Raw genomic sequence first — 20364 nt, 5'->3', positions numbered from 1 at the left:
CTTAGCTAAATCTAATTGGCTAAGTTTTTCTAACCCCTCTTTCAACCGACCCCACCCATTTTTTTATTTTTACAATTAATAACAACCCCTTAATACAACAATACAATGATCCAAACGTATCCAAAACAATACAATGCCCAACCAAACCGACCCCACCCGCCCACTTATTTTCCAATTCAAGAAGCACCCAACAATATAATAATACAACAGCATACACCAAACCGACCCCATCCCCTTTCCCTTCCAATTCCACGTTATCAAACAACAATATAGACATACACATACAACAGTAGCCGAATGACCCCGCCCACGTTCTCCTTCTTCTTCAGCAGTCAAAAATGTCAAAGTAGCAGCAGCAATTCGGCAGAATACACGGAAAAGCAAGCGTCTGCCCTCACCAACTCGTTCCAGCCTGCTGCCTTGTCCGGATTTTCTGGAATTTTGGAGAAAATTTCGTCCCAGCTGCTCCCTGTTTCTTGAAGAAGGATTTTGAACTTTGAATTCGGAGGAAAATTCCGTTTTTGCCCCTGTTCCTATCTGTTCTTCATTCAAAACGTGAGCCCTGGAATTTTTCCTATATATATGTCTCTCCTTCTCCATTTAAAGGGTTGGAAAATTTTGAAAGAAAAGAATACTTATAGCGACTTAAGCAAAAGCAGTAAAAGATACTTACTAGGCACATTCGAAAATAGAAGAGAGATCAGTGAGACCATAGTGGGGTTTCCCTGCTCATTCATAAGAAAGTTCTCGTCATCTCATTTTGGTGGGAGAGGTCGTCATCTCCCTGCTCATCTCGCCCCTGTTCTCTGCCTATCGAAAAGTGAATAACTATAATCTCTTTCATTTTGTTTAGTCTCCGGTAGACGTTCAGGTGTGAGTCGTGGATAGTGTGGGCCTTGAGATGCTCTTACATGATGTGTTCGAATCTAAGTGATGGCTCTAATCTTCATCTTATTTTTTCTGAAATGAATAACGTGTGTTTAGACTCTAAGATAGCTAATGCTCGTTTTGGTTTGTCTCTCTATTCGTTTCTTCTTTCTTCCGAATTCGTGATCAATGTGCTTGCCTCGAGCTTTAGCTTGTTCTTCATTGGATAGCCATGTTATTGTTTTGCTCTTATGTTGTTGAAACGACGCTCATGCTTTCGTTATGTGTTTGGATGGAGCCGAATAAATTATGTTATTGCATACTTAGTTGTTGTTGAGTACAAGTTGGAGTTTTAAGTTTTAAGTTTTTAGCCATCAAGGCATGTCCAAAAATCTGTTTATATCTCGTTCCGGGAGGAAAACATCTCATACTCGTCCTCTAGAGTCATTTGTTGCTCACTGTTTTAGCTTCAAAAAATGTGTGACTATGAATCTTACTGTGTTCTTGTATTTCTAGACATAATTTGGTTTGGTTTTGGTACTGTTTAATGGTCGAAGAATCTGGGAATTTCAGTCTTTAATATGGTCACATTTCTATTTCTCTGTAGCCATTTTTTGTGATAGAAAGCATCTTGGCAATCTGTGGCTCTTAAATATTTCATGTGAATGTGACTTTCATTTTGGCGTGAGCTAATCATGTATTCTTGGTATATCTCTTCGTGTGTTTCGTAAGTTAGCAATTATATGTTTTCGGCCATTGTCCATGAGTGTTACTTGATGTCTAATGTTTGGTTTGGTTAAAAACAACCGGTTTGGTTCTTGTTTGGATTGAAAAGGATATATATATTTTATTTTATTTTGGCTATAGCTTCGGGAGCCTTGATGTCAAAATCAGTAACACTACTTAATGAATTTTTGTAGTATGACCATGCTTATTTCCAATTCTCTTGCCAAAGTACTTGGTCACTTTGTTGTTCTTTTTTTTTTTTTTTTTTATTTCTTATCTTTTTTATTTATTTATTTATTATTATTAAATATGCCAAAGGATACATATTCATCACTAAATGGGTCTTAATGATTAATTTAATTGAAATCTTTTCTCTTGCATTTGATTTTGTCCTAATGGTCGGCAATACTTATATGTCCCCTATGTTATGTTGTGTTTTGTTGGGTTCCCTTCTTCCATCATGAAAAGAGAAGTTGGTCATTATCAATTTGTCTATTATGAGAAGTGTAGTAATATTAGTTTTCTAGTGTAAAAATTTGAAGTTATTGTTGGATTGAGTACATTGGTCATAATTTCAATTTACCGTGAGATTGGAATACTCTTTGACATTATTGGCATCGTTTGAAGTAGAAGGAGCATGTGTGGATATCCTAGTTAAATCGTGTGTTTGGCATGTTGTTAATTTTTTTATTTTTTTTTCTTGAAGTTATTGTACCGAAAGCGTCTTATTGCTTCATTTCTTCTTACGAATTATTATGAATATTACTTATGTATCTTATTTGTTCTTGCTACATGTGAAATCTGTCCGAGTTCGCTATGAGCTCATCACATTCCTCTTGCATTTCAAGAGAGCCGTAAAGGTTCAAATTCCTTTTACCGAGTCAGACAGCTCCAAAATCGACGAACGGGTCCCGGAGTTGAAAGAATATGCCATAGATCGAGAAAATGAAAAGATTGGGACAAAGGCCCACTCTTAATTCAAAGAAAATTGTATTTTGTTGTTTTGGGCCTAAACCCACTTATTTGCTATACTTGTTAGTTCCTAGGACAGGTGAAAGAATTGGGCCTAAGGGGCCCAAAGATAAAATATACCTCTTTTATGATAGTTTAGGACAGGTGCAGGTGACAAAAATTGGGCCAAAGGCCCAAAACAAAAATAGGCCCAAGTACTGATCTAGGCGGACAGGAAATCAGACCTGGGCCCAAATCTCCCTCTTTACTTTATCATTTTATATTTGTTTACCTGTCATTACTTGATGTTAATCTTAAGGTTATTACGATTTAATTTCCCCGACAGACAGTTATTCTAAACTAATCTTCTAAAAATTGACTAATTAAGAACTCATTTCCCTTTACCTTAAAACTTAAAATTTTCAAAATATCTAACTTATATAGTATCTTAATATTTCCCTTTTTATTTTTTCTCTCTCCTTAAAATAGTCCTAACTATAAAATTGCTCAGTTCAAGTTAAGTCAAATAAATTTTGCCAAATAATTAATTATCGGATAATCGCATATTAGCGGGCATTTCGGGTGCTTTCAAATCCTTCCCGAAATGTTAATATGAACCTCGAACCCCCTTAATAGTTTTCAATAAATTTACTGTTTTGATCTATTTGAAAATAAGTAGTTTTCTTAATTTTTCTTAAAAATTAAGTGGCGACTCTTAAACCAGTCCAAATATATTTTCCTAATAAAACAATATAACCATATGAATTCTCATTTATTTCCGTATCATATTTGAACTGAAATGGTCATCAATCGATTATGTCAACTGATATTTATTTCGATAAACTTCTAGTTTATTTTGCATGTGATTCTATCATCATGTCCATATTTAGTTACCACAAATAATATGAAGACATGAGTAATCTTTCACATAAATATTTATAACTCATTTTGATTATATGAAGATCTTAAATCTTTTCATATTTTATAGTCTCAATATAATTTTTTTTTTTATTTCTTTAAACCTTAAAAAGTTTCAAGACTTACTACAATTCCAATATCATGAGCAATTTTATTTCTTTAGGTAGTAGCACATTAAATCACCAGAGCTCACAATATTCATTAGATACTACCACATATTTCATAACATTGTTTGTGTGATACACATCTCTTTCAAGGAGAAATTTATATCATTATTGTCATGATCAAAATCATTACAAGCAGAACCTTATTTCTTGATTTACTTTTGTCATTAGTATCTCCTTCATTTTGTTTAATATCAGGCAAAATACCTTTGACGTACACAGATGCATAATCAATGATAAATTATTGTGGTCAAGAATTATTTCCTTCTTTAGTCATTTCGATAGTTCATCATAAAACGTATCATAATATTTGCGATGTACTAAAAGTACTTGACCAATGACCATTTATACCAACATAAAATTTCTTTATTTCCCTCTAACCTCCCATAGGGGTGAGTTGTGGTATTTATTAAATCATACATGGGTATATCTTTATTTATAATTTTCATCATCTCTTGACACATTCACTTTCAAGAATGGTCGAGCATTCACAATGTTTATCACAAGTTATATTCTCTTCAAGGAATTGCCTACAATAATATATACATGCTTCATAATTTATTTATTTTTTATTAGAATCTCATTGTTATGATTTGAAATTTATCATATTTACATGACACACCTCAACATCATTTTTGAAAGGTCAAGTGCATTATCACTTAATATTTCTTTATTTTGATGGAGGATTTATAAAATCAAACTATTAGGCCACACAATAACTATGTATCTAATGACCTTTTATACCATTTTGATGACAAGAATTATCTTCACTCTTTGAAGGACCATTTTGAGAACTCATATTGTTCTTTCTTTTAATCATCACAGTGATGACTATTATTATTATTATTAATATTTTTCACGCCCATATTCATATGTTCAATCACTTGTCATCTTTCAAACATATTACGCAGTGCTATCACATTCACATAAGAGAATGAAGCAAATCAATTAGGCGGATTTCACGAATTTTATCAAGAGCATATTAATTTGCTCAGTCATCATTACACCATCAATATAGTGCATTGAGATTTGAAATCCAACGTCTTCCCCATAAAAAGACGTTTCAGGTTAATGGAACGCAAAATCAATACCTTATCCTCTTAATGCGACGAGACTTGAATCTTTCACCATAATTTCAATCAATATGATAGACCAAGGTGCAATGAAACTCAACCACGGTCCTTTAAACTATCATCGCTTTATTTATAAATATATGCATGATTGAATTAAATTCCAATAAAATATAATCAATAAACTCTAAACATTGACAAAATAATATTCTATTATCCCCTTCAATAATCAAGATGAATAAATTATAATCTAATCAAAGATTGTACCCTCAATGAATATGAGAAGAAAAATAAAATTTATCTGTATGCAATTTTACTTTTCAAATACTAGTGTACTCTTTTAGAGAAAGTTCATTAATATGTATAAAGATACAACCACACTTACCTTTGCAGTAGTTAAAGAGCAACAAAAGTTATCTTTGCTTATTGACTTTTGAATCGGAAAAAGACTTTGTAATAATAAATTGATTAATTTATTTTATTTTTCTTCAATGTAAGACACATAGCAAGCATTATAAACTAAAGAGCCAAATTATAAGAAGTAGGATCACACTTGACAAAACATGAAAAAATAATTGACGGTCTTTAAATAACTTTACCAACAATCAGATAAATAGGACAAAAACTTTCTGCAAATGACAACCAATTTCCCCCATTATTTTTCATCTGAGTTTTGTTGGAATCACAACAAGAATTTGAGAAATTTGAGGAACCCATTTCATTTATTTTTTTAAATTCAGACTTAAAATCTTTGGCGTGTTAAAGTGATAAAGGGGTTGATGGATATATAAAGAAAATCTCGATGAATGTAACTTTATAAGTTCATCTTCTATATTTTGCAGATCTCCATCATATATCATCATATCAATAATAAAATATTTCTTCCTCCATTTTAGTTAGAATGCTCACTAAATTTCTTGATAATGACCAAACCAATAAAATTAATGAACTATTTTCGGAGCATATACATGATTTTTAGGATCAATACAAGATGATTTGATTAATTAAAATTACACAGATAACTAATGTGTATGGGGTAATAGGAATGATGGCATTAAATGATATTCTTAATAAAACTTATAATTGATACCAAATATAGCATAAACAGAGAAAAAAATATTTCTTTAAGCACTAACAATGGTAAGTAGGGGTGTACATGCCAAATCGTAAAGTCAAATTGAATCGACGAACCAAATCAAATCGAAAAAAAATATCGATTTGTGGTTTGGTTTGGTTGGTTTGGCGTTGGAAAAAAAAAACTGACCACTCTTGGTTTGGTTTGATATTCAAAGAAAAAAAGTCAAATCGAACCCAAACCAAACCGACATAATACAAATATATAATTTTATTATATTTATAGATAAAAAATATTATTTATAATCTACTTTGTTGATATATTTTTAGTTAGTTTATAGTTTTCAATGTTCATATATATTATTTCAAATTTGGGCTTGTAAATATTTTATTTTGTATTAAGATCAGAAGTTACAATGGTATTGTTATAGTTTTTCAAATTCGAAGTTAACAGTTTACTTTGTAAATATTTCGTTTTGTATTCAGTTTGATTATAGCATTTAATCTTATTAATTTAACATATTGAATGATATTTTAAAAAAAATATATTTTGTACTCATGTGAATTTTATCATCTTTTCGAAGATTTCTATTCATTTAACATTTTTTAAGTTTAGCTTATAACATATGTAAGTGAAAATATATTTGATCTCTTTTTCAAACATCGTATAGTTATAAAAAATCGGAAAAAACCAAAAGAACCGATTAAAGTCGAAACCGAAAAAACCAAATTTCTGTGGTTTGATTTGGTTTTTAAATTTAATAAACCAACATAATTGGTTTAGATTTTTTTTAATGAAAAACCAAACCAAACCGACCTATGTACACCCCTAATGGTAAGTGCATACTCATACCCTTTTTTCAAAAGAGATAGCTTCTTGCGAAGAAGAAAAAAACTCAATTTCAAAATAATAAATTTGATTTGAATTTCGTACTGATAACGTGTTATAAAATCAACACAAAACTAGAATCAAATGGAAAGAGTAAAGTAAGAGGAAGTCAGAAAGTAGAGGAATAGGAGATGCAACTAATTTTAGTGTCTTTTTATTGCTTTGTGAGATGCTATTATATAGGCAAAATATAACTTGGAGAGGTGATACTCCTACAGTAACAATAGTGGGCCCACATATGACATCCACCACTATTTACAACACTTCAGAGTTATTACATTTTCCCTAATGGGAATAAATATGGTATTTTACATTAGAGAAGATCATCCCTTTCCCAGAAGAAAGACTCTTACCACACAAGTTTTAGTTAAAAGGTTATAGGAACATAGTAGAAGATCACAACTTGGATCACTTTGTTTTGGCGAATTGTGCAAAAGGTTCAACACGTTGTTTGATGTAAGATTGGTGATCTTGAATGTTGTTTTTGCCTTTATATTTTAACAGTTGGTATGAAAACCTTTTTATTTATACAATTTTTTTTATAAAATATAAACTTTTGGTTAAATTTTTGTATTTGGAAAATGTGAATTCATGATATGAAATTCTAAAATTAAATTTTTTTTTTTGAAAAATTTGAGATTTTATCTCATGATTGAAATCACATAACACAAATTTTAAATCACGAGATGAAATCACATATCCAACAAAATTTATGAAATAACCATTACATTAACCCACTTTTAAATCATTTTATCAGATATAATCATTACTCTCAACAACCAAATTTATTATTACTTAATAATAATAGTAGTATATTTGTTTTTAAAAAATAAAGAGTCTTACTATAACTCGTGTTCAACTTTTTTAATTATTGAACTAGAGTCCAATCAATAAAAATATTATATTTTTATTAGAATAGCTTAGGGATAGTTTGCTTATTTAGTAAGTTACTAGATAGACATGGCCGTGCTATGCACGGCCCAACATGTTGGATTTTGTGACATCTTTCTATTTGCTACAAGTATTTACTTAGTGTTTTTTTTTTGCGCCAATAAGAAACCATCCTCTCAATTTAAGATCAAAATAAGTAGCTTTCGACAAATAGACTTTATATTATATCTCAATACATTGAATAGACACTCTAATCATGTTCATTAGTTTCTAGTAATATACACGACAGTCCCACCTTAGATTGTTAATCTCCACAATATCATCACAAAACGAGATATGAGCAGCTTTACATCACCTTCAAAATGCAGATAAACACCAATTAACTTCAAAAATAGCATATTCAGTATAATCGCACAAAAAACTTTCTGCCAGGCAAGTTCAAGATTAATCACAAAAAACTTTCTGCCAGACAAGTTCAAGATTAAATTTTTTTTTTTTTGAACTTTGACTATTTCAAACATGTTTTGAAATTGTTGTATCATCATAAATCGATAATATACCACCATGACTCCACAAGTGCTTGCTTATTTTACTGTCCTTATACCACCACCAACTACCCTTATAAAGGTCGTGGTGGTATGATGTACTACAACCTTTGCAAGCATGGTTTTTCCAGTGCCTTGTGGACCATAGAGCAACACGCCATAGGAAGGATCTATAGCAATCTGCTTGTACAACTCATGATGACTCAGAGGTAACTCGATGGCTTCATAAATTTCCTGCTTTTGTATATCGCATCCTCCAATATCAGGATAAAACAACATAAGCTCAAAGACTAAGAAATTAATAAGGCGTGTGCGATGGTGGATAAATAGTAGGAAATGATCTCCATTCATAAATCGTGGAAGATGGTCTCTTTAGCACAATCAACTTCAAATTATACATAGTGAAATAATATATATGAAGGTAAGAAAAAATTATTTACCTTTGGAACTTGATGCAACCATGGAAATCTACAGATGTGTAAAGTTGAATATGAAAGAAATAGAACCATATCAAGAATAGTACATTAAGTTAATGCAAAGATGATCTGCGACTATGGATCCAGTTAATTTTCATCAAAATACTTTTTTCAATTCAACAAGAATACTACATTATATACGGAAACAAAGAAGCCCATAGTTTAACCTGCATATATTAGACTGAGAAGGAAATTGTTAATACAAAAGTAGTGTAAGAAAGATTAAATAAACTTTGCCATTAGACATATAAAACATACAATAATCTATTACTCAATATGCATTTACGCAAAGAATCTATTTTGTGTTCACAATTAATCTGTCAAACATTACTAACATTACTGATAGTCTCATAAAAATTAAGGTCACCATTGTAACGTTGTTTAGAGGCCAACGACTTTTATGAGTTATCATTGTCTAAAAACAACTTAATAGAATCTTTTAATCAGCTTTATATAGCAAGAAAGTAATCTATATAGATAGAGTTCATATAGTGGTTAGGAAAATAAAGCTCTTTGAGATAAAATAAAAGACATAAATATAATAAGCTAGACCACAACATCTTTTATGCCCCAAAAGATAAACCAAAGTTCTAAAGTAGTCACCACAAGCATCTTATAACACATGCACAATAATCTCAAATAATTTTAAAAAAATAAAAAATAATAATAATAATTTTTTATGTGCAATGACGTCAAAACCAAAATCAACTTAAGCAGAGAAGAAGCTACATATGTATTGCAATTTCGACTCTATGGACCAATGCAACTAATAATGTATTGTAGTATAGCTATGTTCAGAGTCCTTTTGGCAATGTGCACACAGCTAACACTACAAAAGGTCTTAGAATTTCAATGTCTAATTAACTACTTCATTTCCCACTCATGTTGTTTCAAGTCCACTCTAAGTCTACACGACTGCCAACTCGGCACGATTTTCTCACGTTTAATATAAAGAAGCACTCTATTTTGTCGGCAGAAGTTACATTAAAGGGTTTGAAAACAAAAATTAGAAAACAAATGACAGAGAAATAAGAGATCAAGTAAGACGAACTTTTCATGTACGGACATACTAAATGAAAGCATAACCTTCAGGTTTAGAGGTTGACTTGTTTGTAACCAAACTATTCTGAAGATTGGGGAATTAATGAAAATAAGGCTATTAATAGTATAATCACTATCCTAATAGCTAAAGATCCGAAATATGATAGTCTAAAGTTTGGGGAAGGCGAAAGAAAATAGGGAGAAAAATTAAAAAGGGATGCCGACACTTGCTTGTTGCTTATAAAATCTATTAGATTTAATTTTAATCCTGTAGTTTGTGAAAAAACTTGGTTTACTTGTCATTTAAATTTTAGATCCATTGGAGCAGTTCAACTTGAAATTCTGAAACTTCATTTCCTAAATTTTAGAAGGAAAGTTATTGTTTATCAAAGTATATAAAGGGAATTATTGTTCAACTATTTTAGCATAGGACTGATCGACCTTGAAGTTTACAATGCCCCTCCTATATATCTAGTTGCTAGACACCTAATTGATCCGGTCATTCTCTCAATCTTCAAAAGGACGGAATATGGCTGTAGCTCAGAACAGAAGCAATAACTCACATAATATTATTCTTACGAGAAATTTGAATGTCTGCGGTGTTAGAAGATATGATGGAATATTTCAGAGTGTTATCTAATTGTCACTGTCCAAGCCACCTTACATTAACCTAGACAATGAACCAACACAAGTATTTGGTAACTATACTCACCAACCTTAAGCAAACAGGGAAAAAAATTATCTCAAACTCTACTGGAATTTGAACCTTCCAAACATTCAAGTGAGCTCGTGAAGACGAACTATGATCTAATTCCTGGTTATCACATAATCTAGCTAAGGAATCTATTTTTCCACCACTCTAAATAACACCTAATTGATCTAATCATTCTCTCATTCTTCAATAGAACGGGATAGGACTGTAGCTCAGAACTGAAGCAATAACTCACATAATATTATTCTTACGAGAAATCTGAATGCATGGGGAGTTGGAAGATATGACGGAATATTTCAGAGCGTTATCTAATTGTGTCCAAGCCACCTTACATTAACCTAGACAATGAACCAGCACAAGTATTTGGTAACTCTACTCACCAACCTTAAGCAAATAGGCAAAAAAATATCTATAGTATTTTGATCTAACTCTACTGAAATTTGAACCTTCCAAACATTCAAGTGAGCTCGTGAAGACGAACTATGATCTAATTCCTGGTTATCACATAATCTAGCTAAGGAATCTATTTTTCCACCACTCTAAATAACACCTAATTGATCTAATCATTCTCTCATTCTTCAATAGAACGGGATAGGACTGTAGCTCAGAACTGAAGCAATAACTCACATAATATTATTCTTACGAGAAATCTGAATGCATGGGGAGTTGGAAGATATGACGGAATATTTCAAAGCGTTATCTAATTGTGTCCAAGCCACCTTACATTAACCTAGACAATGAACTAGCACAAGTATTTGGTAACTCTACTCACCAACCTTAAGCAAATAGGCAAAAAAATATCTATAGTATTTTGATCTAACTCTACTGAAATTTGAACCTTCCAAACATTCAAGTGAGCTCGTGAAGACGAACTATGATCTAATTCCTGGTTATCACATGCATAATCTAGCTAATGAATCTGTTTTCTCACCACTCCAAATAATATTCAGAATTCCATACCGTACAAACCTTCCGGTGAGCTCGTGAAGACGAACTATGAGATTTAAAGCACCCAAATACGAGTATTTCATGGCTAATCCATAGAACAAATCGACCATTTGAGTGAAAAAACAACTACGTGTATACATGCTATATATGGTCATTTGCAAGCACTTTAACTCAACATAAGCAAACCTGTATCAATAACTTTGAGATTTTTTTTATTTTTTATTTTTTAAATTACTTGATTGCGAGCTATTGCATAGGAGCGGGGGTTTTACCCTGTGCACCCAAAGGGTAGCGGCTGCGGGTTTCCCTTATCATCAAAAAAAAAAATTACTTGATTAAAGGAGTAAACTTTAGTTGTCAGTTGAAGAAGTTTATGAAGTTGGTCAAATTTTTAGTTGCAATATAATTAGCATTTCAAATTGTAGATTATTTGTGAATAATGAAGAAGCATTTATACACTTTCAAGTAAGATTTATTCTTCATATTCCCTCCAAATGGGATAAAACTTGGAATGTTACAACTCTATAGAGAAAAGTTATTGATTCAACTTGTGACTGTAGATGTCAGAAAAATCTTTCATAATTCATATTTACTTCAAGTTTGAACTTACAATTTGTCTTTAGAAAATTATAGTCCATAAATATCTAACAACTCAAATAAAGCTCAAACTGCATCATATTTACTTCATTATCTCTTATTAAAATGCTACATATATTGAGAATTTTCATGATCTGTACCAAGTCAAGTATGTGATTATAAAACTCTCTTTGCTACTTCTCTTGTCCGCACAAATTAGCTTAGCATGACCAACTCTAAAGCTAATAGTTCATAGATTTTTCTTTAAGTCCATTCCCTCATAAGGGAGGAGTAAGTCTAAGCAGACACTACCCTCCCCAGACCCATCAACAAATTCAAATAACAATAATTTAGCTAATAGAATGTATTGGCAGAAGGATGTACTCTAATTTAGTTAGCAACCAAATCCAAACACACAACAAAACTATTCTCATAATTAGAATACAATTTAGACAAAATGTAAACTCCATCACACCCTTGCTAGCTTTTTATTTTCCGCTTTCAAAAGGGTCTACATTAACACTAAGAAGTAAGAACACTATAATATGATGACGATCTTTCTTTAAGCTCCTGCTCCATCAACGAATTCCTCCAAATAACAACAAATTAGCAAAATGATATGCTCTAATTTCGATTTTTTCATGGTGAAAAAATTTCATATCCATTCAGGTAAAGGATGTACTCTAATTTTGATATTTCATAAACAAAAAATAAACTTTATCTCCATTTTAGATTTTCACTTTACTAAATCTCAAATCAAGAAACTATGATAATTGAACAAAGAAAGCAAGAAGAAGCGGCTACATATGAATATTTCTATATTTATCATTTTATTACTAAGCCTTGAATTGGGCAAACCTGAATTTTGGATAAAGAATAAAGTTCTTCAGATGAACTGAAGGAAAAAACGAATGAAGAATTAGACAAACCTGAAGTGTAATCCGCTATGAAGAGTAAGAGACCATTTTTGAGAGGTGGACTTGAGGTTGAGAGTAAGAAAAGAGAGAAGGAGCTATGGATGTTTCTAGTCTAGTCTAGAAATAAGTCCTTGTCTGGGTTGTTCAGTAGATGCTTCTAGGTTTATAGCCAGGCATTTACTATTTTGCCCTTCAATTATATCAAAATTTTCAGAATTGCCCTTGGTCGTCTTGTCGGCTTCACATTTCTATATAATAGATAGAAATATGAATAATGGTCAATTTAAATAATTTTCACAAACTTACGAAATTTTTATGTTTACAAGTAAACAATACTACTTAAAAATTTAAATTACATATTTAAATAAACTTTTAACTACATCTCATACAATTTCGTGTCATGCTCTCTAATCACATGGACTAACGGGCCTTAGTATAACCCTTATTTAATTATAATTTTAATTTTAGGCGAATATATAAAACATATAACTTAACTGTACAATTGAAGAGGCTACTACCGAAGCGGGAGTTTAGAAACACAAAAAACAAAATCATGGCGGAAGAAACCCTAGATGATCGTCTGAGTGACTTGCCGGACTCACTTCTACTTCAAATTCTCTCCCTTTTGCCGACAGAAGAAGCATTCACAACATGTATTCTCTCTAAAAGGTGGCAGTATCTCTGGACTTCACTTGATTCCTTCATTTTCTCTCCTCGACACTTTTGGGGAAGAAACAAAGGATTTCGATCATTTGTTGACTATGTATTGTCTCATTCCACTGCTTCCAAAATTACAAAATTTCAGATCCACTGCAGTGCCCTGCATAACTACAAGTCTCAAATAAGCCAATGGCTTACTTTTGCTGTTAAAAAAAATGTACAACATGTTGTACTCTATTCTCCTCCTCCTTACATAATGTCTCAAACTTTTTTCACTTGTTCGTCTTTGATAACATTGCATCTTGCAGAAAGTTCCTTGGTTTCTAATATTGTTATAGCTTGGAAGTCTCTAAAGACTATAAAATTGGAGGAAATGGTGCTAGTCGATACCGAAATTAAGAATTTACTATCAGGTTGTCCTGCATTGGAAACTATAGTATTTAATAATGTTGGGGGTTTTCGTCGTTTGGAAATTAATTCGTTAAAGGTAAAAACCTTGAAATTGGAAGGTTATTGGGTGGATGATGGTGGTGAAAGTGATCACTCATTTGAAATTTGTGTCCCGTATCTTCAGCATTTGGAGCTTTCGCAAGATTTTCATGATTTCAAGTGTAGTCTTGTTGATGCATCCTCTGTGGTTAATGCTAAGATAACTTTTGACATTACATGTATCAAAGATCTGCACAATGATTATGATCAATATTCTGATTCTGATGAAGAGGATGAAGACAGTTGCAGTGATTATCATCAAGGTTTTAAGACCCTCATCCAAGATTACCTTCAAAAGCTAAGTCGGGCAACCAAATTAACATTCGGAACTTTGTTCACTCAGGTTGGTGATGTTTGTCGTTAGTGCCCTGCATAGTCAAACAGGGATGCTTTTACTTAGTGTTGCAAGTTATTAAACTTACATGATCTTTCTCAAAAAAATTAGAGCCCTTCTTTTCTCAGATTGAATTTTAGCAGACAGTTTCAGAATGTGTAAACATTATACAATGGAGAACCTTTGTGCGAATTTCATCAACCCATCTGGACAAATTACAGAAACTTGTGGGGACTTTTGTACCTTTCAGCTATCCTTTGTCAGCTTTGGAACTGTGTTATTTCCTTTATCTTACCGGAACTAGAATTTTTGTTAGATTTTGTAACAGCACTATTTCTTTGCTGGGAAGTGCTTTCTTTATTGCTTTCCCCATTGTTTACTAGTTTCATTGGAATTATTGCACCAGGTCCTATGCATATTGCAGTTCAAAGGAGTGCCAATTCCAGAATTGGAATGCAAACATCTAGTGCTGGAGTTGCATTTGGAAAAGTTTAGTTTGTATGGGGCAGCTGGCCTTTTGCGAGCCTCGCCTCTTGTGGAGACACTCAACTTAGAAATAGAAAATCAGCCTGTAACTTTCTGGAACTTCTTCTTTTCTTCTTAAATCTATTCATTTAATGAAGTTTTAACAACCTCTCTTCCCCCTCCCCGCAAATTGGTTTTGAAGGATAACTCAAATATATCCCTTAATAATCACTAAGAAGCTTTGCTTTTGTCATTGTAAAGCTACACTTTAATATGGTTGGTCTTGTTGCTTTCTTTGTGGCAAAGGCACTCTAAAATGAAATGGATTGTTGCACTATCATTCTTTTATTGTGGATACCTATGCCACAAATAGTTATGATACACAATCATTTTCCAACCACCATTCATGTCTGTTAGTTTTGAAATTTTTCTGCACCAGTCATACTGTGAAAATCATATTTTTAGGCTGGCTTGTGTTTAGTCCTGACTATTTTCTTTTTCTCCAGTTTGATGATTCCAGGTGCTATTTTGAGAGAGAATATTTGGTCAGAGGTGATAGTATTGATTTGCAGAGTTATAATTCAAGCTCTGTGTTTCCCAACCTAAAGAATGTTGAGATTGTCATCTCCTCTGGGATGTGCATGAAGGAGCATCTCAACTGGGAATATATCAGGAAGCTTTTCAAACTTTCAAGCTTTTTGTTAAAGAAAGCAGTGGCTTTGGAGAAGTTCGTTATCGTTTCAAAAAGACGAAGGTGTGAGATTTGTGGAATCAAGTGTGTGTCCCGATTTTTATCGCGATTGGCTAGTAAATTGAGATCCTCTGCTGAGTTTGTGATTACCTATCAAGAGTGAGCTTTCTATAACTAGACTACAAGTATTTTTGTCTCAGGATACAAGAAATTTTCCCTTATATTAAGTTTTTGATCAACTTCGCGCAATCGCTAATCTTAAACTTCTCGATGTTATTAATTATTGTTCTTTTGAAACTTACTGTTATGGTATATCAAATGGTATAGTAGCTTGGTTTCTCATGAAGTCTTGGTTTGTTACATTTTAGATTAGATGTTGTGCATGTGCATTGCAAATTTCTTTTAAGTTGTAATTAAATGTTTAAATGCTTTGTCAATAGTATCAAACTTTGATTGCGAAATGGTTCTCTCATAGGCTCTTTACTTGGAAGAAAGAGGTCTGCATTGTTTGTAACAGTCTGTAATTGAGGCTTACAATGCTGTTGATTTTTTTTAGTTGAAGTTTAGGTCATTATTAGGCTAAATCTTTTACCAATTTTTTTCCGTTAATGCGTCTGCTAAAAAATTCAGAGCAAGTCATTTCCATCACCACCAGAAAGTTCTCCCCCGCCCCTCTTGTAGTCTCATTTTTTCTGCTGAGTCGGGTTATAACTTCATCATTTGTTTGTCACTTGGCATATGGCTTGGAAGTGTTTGGATTTACATTCCTGGCATATGATGGGAATTATAATTGTGTTGTCCTCCAAATCCTGTCTTTTCTTTGACCTACTTTGTTGACAAAATGGATGCACTATGGCCAATAAAGTGAATTTAATTTTTCGTGAGTGACAACTGCGAAATTAATGACAATAATCCAGGCTTCTTTCATAACATTGTTTATATGATCTGTTCTTTGAGCATCACCAACTAGAAAAGCTACCTCAGGGAAAAAGAAAAAGGAACTGGCTGTTTTGCAGTTAAAAAAAATGTGGAACATGTTATAGTCTATTCTGATCCTCTTTGTCTATTTACTGAATCTTTCTTTACCTGTTCAGCGTTGAGAACATTGCATCTAGTAGAAAGTTCCTTATTTCTAATATATTGTCATAGCGTGAAAGTCTCTAAAGAGCATAACTTTGGAGGATAGGGGATGCCGAAATTGTAAACTTACTGTCAGTCTGTCCTGCTTTGGAAACTATTTAATTTCACAAGGTTGGGGATTTTTCATAGCCTGGAAATTAATTCTTTCAAAGTAGAAAGCCTGAAATTGGAAGGTTATTGAATGGATGATGATGGAAGTGAAAGTGATAGTTCCTTGGAAATTTTTGCCCCGAATCTTCATTATTTGGTTCTTTCACATGATTTGCATCATTTCACGTGTAGGCTTGTAGATGTATCCTCTGTGGTTAAAGCTAAGGATAATCCTTGTCAAGATTCTGATGATGAGGAAGACAGTTGCAGTGATTATTATCAAGATTCTGATGACGAGGAAGACTGTTCCAGTGATTATTATTATCATGATTCTGATGATGATGAGGATAATTTTGATCAAGATTCTGATGATGATGAGGATAATACTGATCAAGATTCTGATGATGATGAGGAAGACGAGCCGTGATTATCATCAAGGTTTTAAGACCCTCATCCAAGATTACCTTCAAAAGCTGAGTTGTGCAACCGAGTTAACATTCAGCACTTGTTCACCCAGGTTTGTGATGTTTGTCATTAGTACCCTGCATATCCAAACAGGGATGCTTTTGCTTAGTTGTACATAACTTGGTGCTGTCAAGTTATTAAATTACATGTCCTTGCTAAAAAACTAGAGTCCTTATTTTTTCGGATTTATTCTAGCAGACAGTTTCAGAATGTTAACATTATCATATTTAGTCATTTTCAATCCTCACCTGAATGTTCTCATATTTTCCACTGAGTCAGAATGTTAGGAAGTCTTTTGATTTACATTCCTGTCATCACAGCCTTGCTTATATTTCTCTCTTTTTCTTCGGTACCAATGAATTGTTAGTTTTCTTGTGTTGCCTCTCAAATCATGTCTTTCTTTGACCTACTTAGGTGAAAACGTTGATAAACGATAGCCAGGATAGTGAATCTAATTGTTCATGAGTGACGAGTGATGACAATAATCCAGGCTTCTTTCATAATATCTTTTTTGCTATCTGTTATTGAGCATCATCAACTAGAAAAATCACCTCAGGGAAAAAGAAAAAAAAAGTTGGAAACTATTGTGGCAGTCTATGTTTCTCACTCTCCAAAATGCTGCCACACTTGTGTTGGATCCTCTAATAATGCACTAGTGTTGGACCCGAAAAACAGCTTTCAAGAGTTCAAGCAACATAGGCGGCAATACCATCTTTTCAAACCAGATAGCAAGAGAAGATCTAGCTATTTCTTAAAGCTATAATCTCTTTTTCCCTTCTAATTTTCGACGTTTTTTTCACTTCGTCTGTCTGATATAATCACTCCTTCAAAGAGAACAAGCTAGCCATTTCTCCAGGCATCTTTCTTGGAGGATACACTTACAAGTTGCAGTTTTCTCCCTTTATCAAATCGAACAGAGATCCACAATCTTCTTTCTTCTAAACACAAATTTAGAGCTCTTGGAGTTTAAAATTTCCTTATACTCGCAACTTTCATATCTTTTATTTATTTATTATTTATTAGGTATAGTTCTATTCATAAAACTTAGCAGTAGAAATGCAAGTTTTGATCCATTGAATTTGAAAAGCCATGAGTCGACCAAGATTTCAATAGCACGTAATCACAATATTTTGAAGTAGTTCACACAACGTGAAAAAAGAATTAAGTAAAACTTTTTTTTATGTCTTTATTATTACATTTGTTTATTATAATTTTTTAAACATTAATTAAATATTTATAAGAATTATGAAAAATGAAAAATACAAAAGTTATGAATAATATTTAATATTATAAGTTACAAGTAAGATGAAGAGACATGAGTTATAAATAATTCAAATGTATGATTTTATTAGACATTAAATGTATTAACACTTATGCATTGATTTTATTTGTAAAATAAATAAATGAAAATAAGGGGAAAAAATACAAAATAATAATAATAAATAATAATTGGTGACTGCATAAAAATTATAAATACATTTCAAACAAAAAAACGGTGACAGAAACAGATTGTTACATACGCAAAAAAATGGCATCATGAAACTAATATTTTATTTTTCAATTACTTTTTTGCAAGTATAATAAAAATGAAACTCCTAATCATCATAATATTTTGTTGTTGTTGAAATATGATAATTATATTAATTGTGCTTCATAACAAAAAAAAAGTAAAATAGTAAAGGATCAAATGATTAACATTGACAATACATTTAGCTAAATTATTTATTCAAACCAAAATTTAAAAAATTCTAGCAAAGTAGGTAAGTTACTAATACAAGTCAAAGTAAAAAAAAAAATCTAACAAAAATAATCTCTAATTATGCTTCTTTTTTTCCCCTTCTATAATCTTCATTTGCAAGTAGATTCGCTACCATATTTTGCTTCATATGTCAAACTCTTCATCATATGCAATCAATTGAATAAAAATAAATAAATAAAATATCATATACTAATTAAAAATAAATATATCAAAAGAAAGAAAGAAATTTAAATTATATGTAATATCTTTGTATATTATTTTTTCAATAGTACTGACAATACTACATAATAATCATTTCTTGAAATCTAACAAATATTATTATCAAATTAAACTATATTATATCCGGAAAACTGACTATTAGAAAGAATAATTGCATACTTACAACACATCGTTAAGAATTACAAAGACATTTTTTGAAAATCATACTTGCTTGATGAATGATAATACAAACATAATCAAAATATTAAGAAAGCATGTCTAAGTACATAGAAATAAAACGAAAGACTTGAGAATGAAATATATCTTACCTTCGTGTACTTTTTTTTTGGTTACATGTTAGTTAATTCACAAACAAATATGATGAAGAAGAGAAATAATAATGTGAATCTTCATGAAAGTAAATATGAATTTATATAGATAAAATTGAGGAAATTCAAAAATAAGGACTTGAGAATGAAATATTTATTAACTTCATATACTTTTTTTTTTGGTTACATGTTAGTTTCATTCACAAACCAAATATGAATTTATATAGACAAAATAGAGGAAATGAAAAAAATAAAGACTTGAGATTGAAATATTTCTTACCTTTATGTACTTCTTTTTTGGTACAAACCAAACCAATATGATGAAGAAGAGAAAGGATAATTTTGAATGTGAATATTCATGAAACTAATATGAATTTATAGGCAAAATAGAGGAATACCATAAGACATCATAAACTTACAAATTTAAGTTTGGAGGTTATAGAAATAAAAATTATGAAAGTTATGAATATTATTAAAAGTAAAAATTAAAGAGGGGTAATCCATGGGTAATAACTCCTTGTGAATAAATTAAAAAATAAAGAGAAAAATACTTAAAATATAAAAAGAAATTATTATCATTTCATGAGAAGTGAGACAAACAAATAAAAAAAGAATGTGGAGAGTTTTTGTTGTAAAAGCCCGTTTGGATTGACTTAAAAAAAGTAACTTTTAAAAAGTAACTTTTTAAAGTGCTGAAACTTATTTTAAAAATAAGTAGTTATGTGTTTGGATAAAAGTGCTGCAGTTGAAAAAAAAGTTGTTGATGTGTTTGGCAAATAAGTGCTGGTAAACACTTTTTTCTAATCAAAATGTCTGAAATACCCTTTTAAGCTGTTAACATGATAAAAAGTTGATTAATTTAAGGTTTTTATACTTAAAAATAAATTTATATTTTTCATCCACAAGTAATAATATTTTCCTATCATTCACATAATTCTTCACCACCACAAATTATTTATAAGAGGAATAATAATAATAA

General features: G+C 31.5%; 1 protein-coding gene and 2 long non-coding RNA genes across 4 annotated transcripts in view; 1 reads left to right on the top strand and 2 right to left on the bottom strand.

Annotated features, from left to right (window-relative positions):
* Positions 1 to 6966: 6966 nt before the first annotated feature.
* LOC102595785 (putative F-box/LRR-repeat protein At3g18150) overlaps positions 6967 to 20364 on the top strand; it is a 51147-nt gene continuing 37749 nt past the window's right edge. Inside the window, exons 1-5 of one of the 2 annotated variants that reach the window (XM_015311742.1) lie at positions 6967 to 7115; positions 13234 to 14257; positions 14655 to 14819; positions 15220 to 15563; positions 16827 to 17474. In XM_015311742.1, the coding sequence (XP_015167228.1) occupies positions 7114 to 7115; positions 13234 to 14257; positions 14655 to 14819; positions 15220 to 15563; positions 16827 to 17061 (1770 nt within the window). In that variant the 5' untranslated portion in view covers positions 6967 to 7113 and the 3' untranslated portion in view covers positions 17062 to 17474. Of the gene's footprint in view, positions 7116 to 13233; positions 14258 to 14654; positions 14820 to 15219; positions 15564 to 16826; positions 17475 to 20364 lie in introns of those variants that run through there. The other variant, XM_015311743.1, reaches the window with a different exon arrangement.
* Positions 7708 to 8644, bottom strand: LOC107061844 (uncharacterized). Its single transcript, XR_001474252.1, has 2 exons — positions 8120 to 8644; positions 7708 to 7820 (listed from the first exon to the last, which is right to left on the bottom strand). It is a non-coding gene; the product is annotated as an uncharacterized lncRNA (long non-coding RNA).
* LOC107061845 (uncharacterized) lies at positions 10132 to 10906 on the bottom strand. The gene is made up of 2 exons (XR_001474253.1): positions 10771 to 10906; positions 10132 to 10378 (listed from the first exon to the last, which is right to left on the bottom strand). It is a non-coding gene; the product is annotated as an uncharacterized lncRNA (long non-coding RNA).

The sequence above is a fragment of the Solanum tuberosum genome, unplaced genomic scaffold (assembly GCF_000226075.1).
Source record: "Solanum tuberosum cultivar DM 1-3 516 R44 unplaced genomic scaffold, SolTub_3.0 scf00171, whole genome shotgun sequence".
Taxonomy (NCBI): Eukaryota; Viridiplantae; Streptophyta; class Magnoliopsida; order Solanales; family Solanaceae; genus Solanum; species Solanum tuberosum.
The sequence above is the reverse complement of the archived record's forward strand: the minus strand, read 5'-3'. Positions and strand labels throughout refer to the sequence as shown.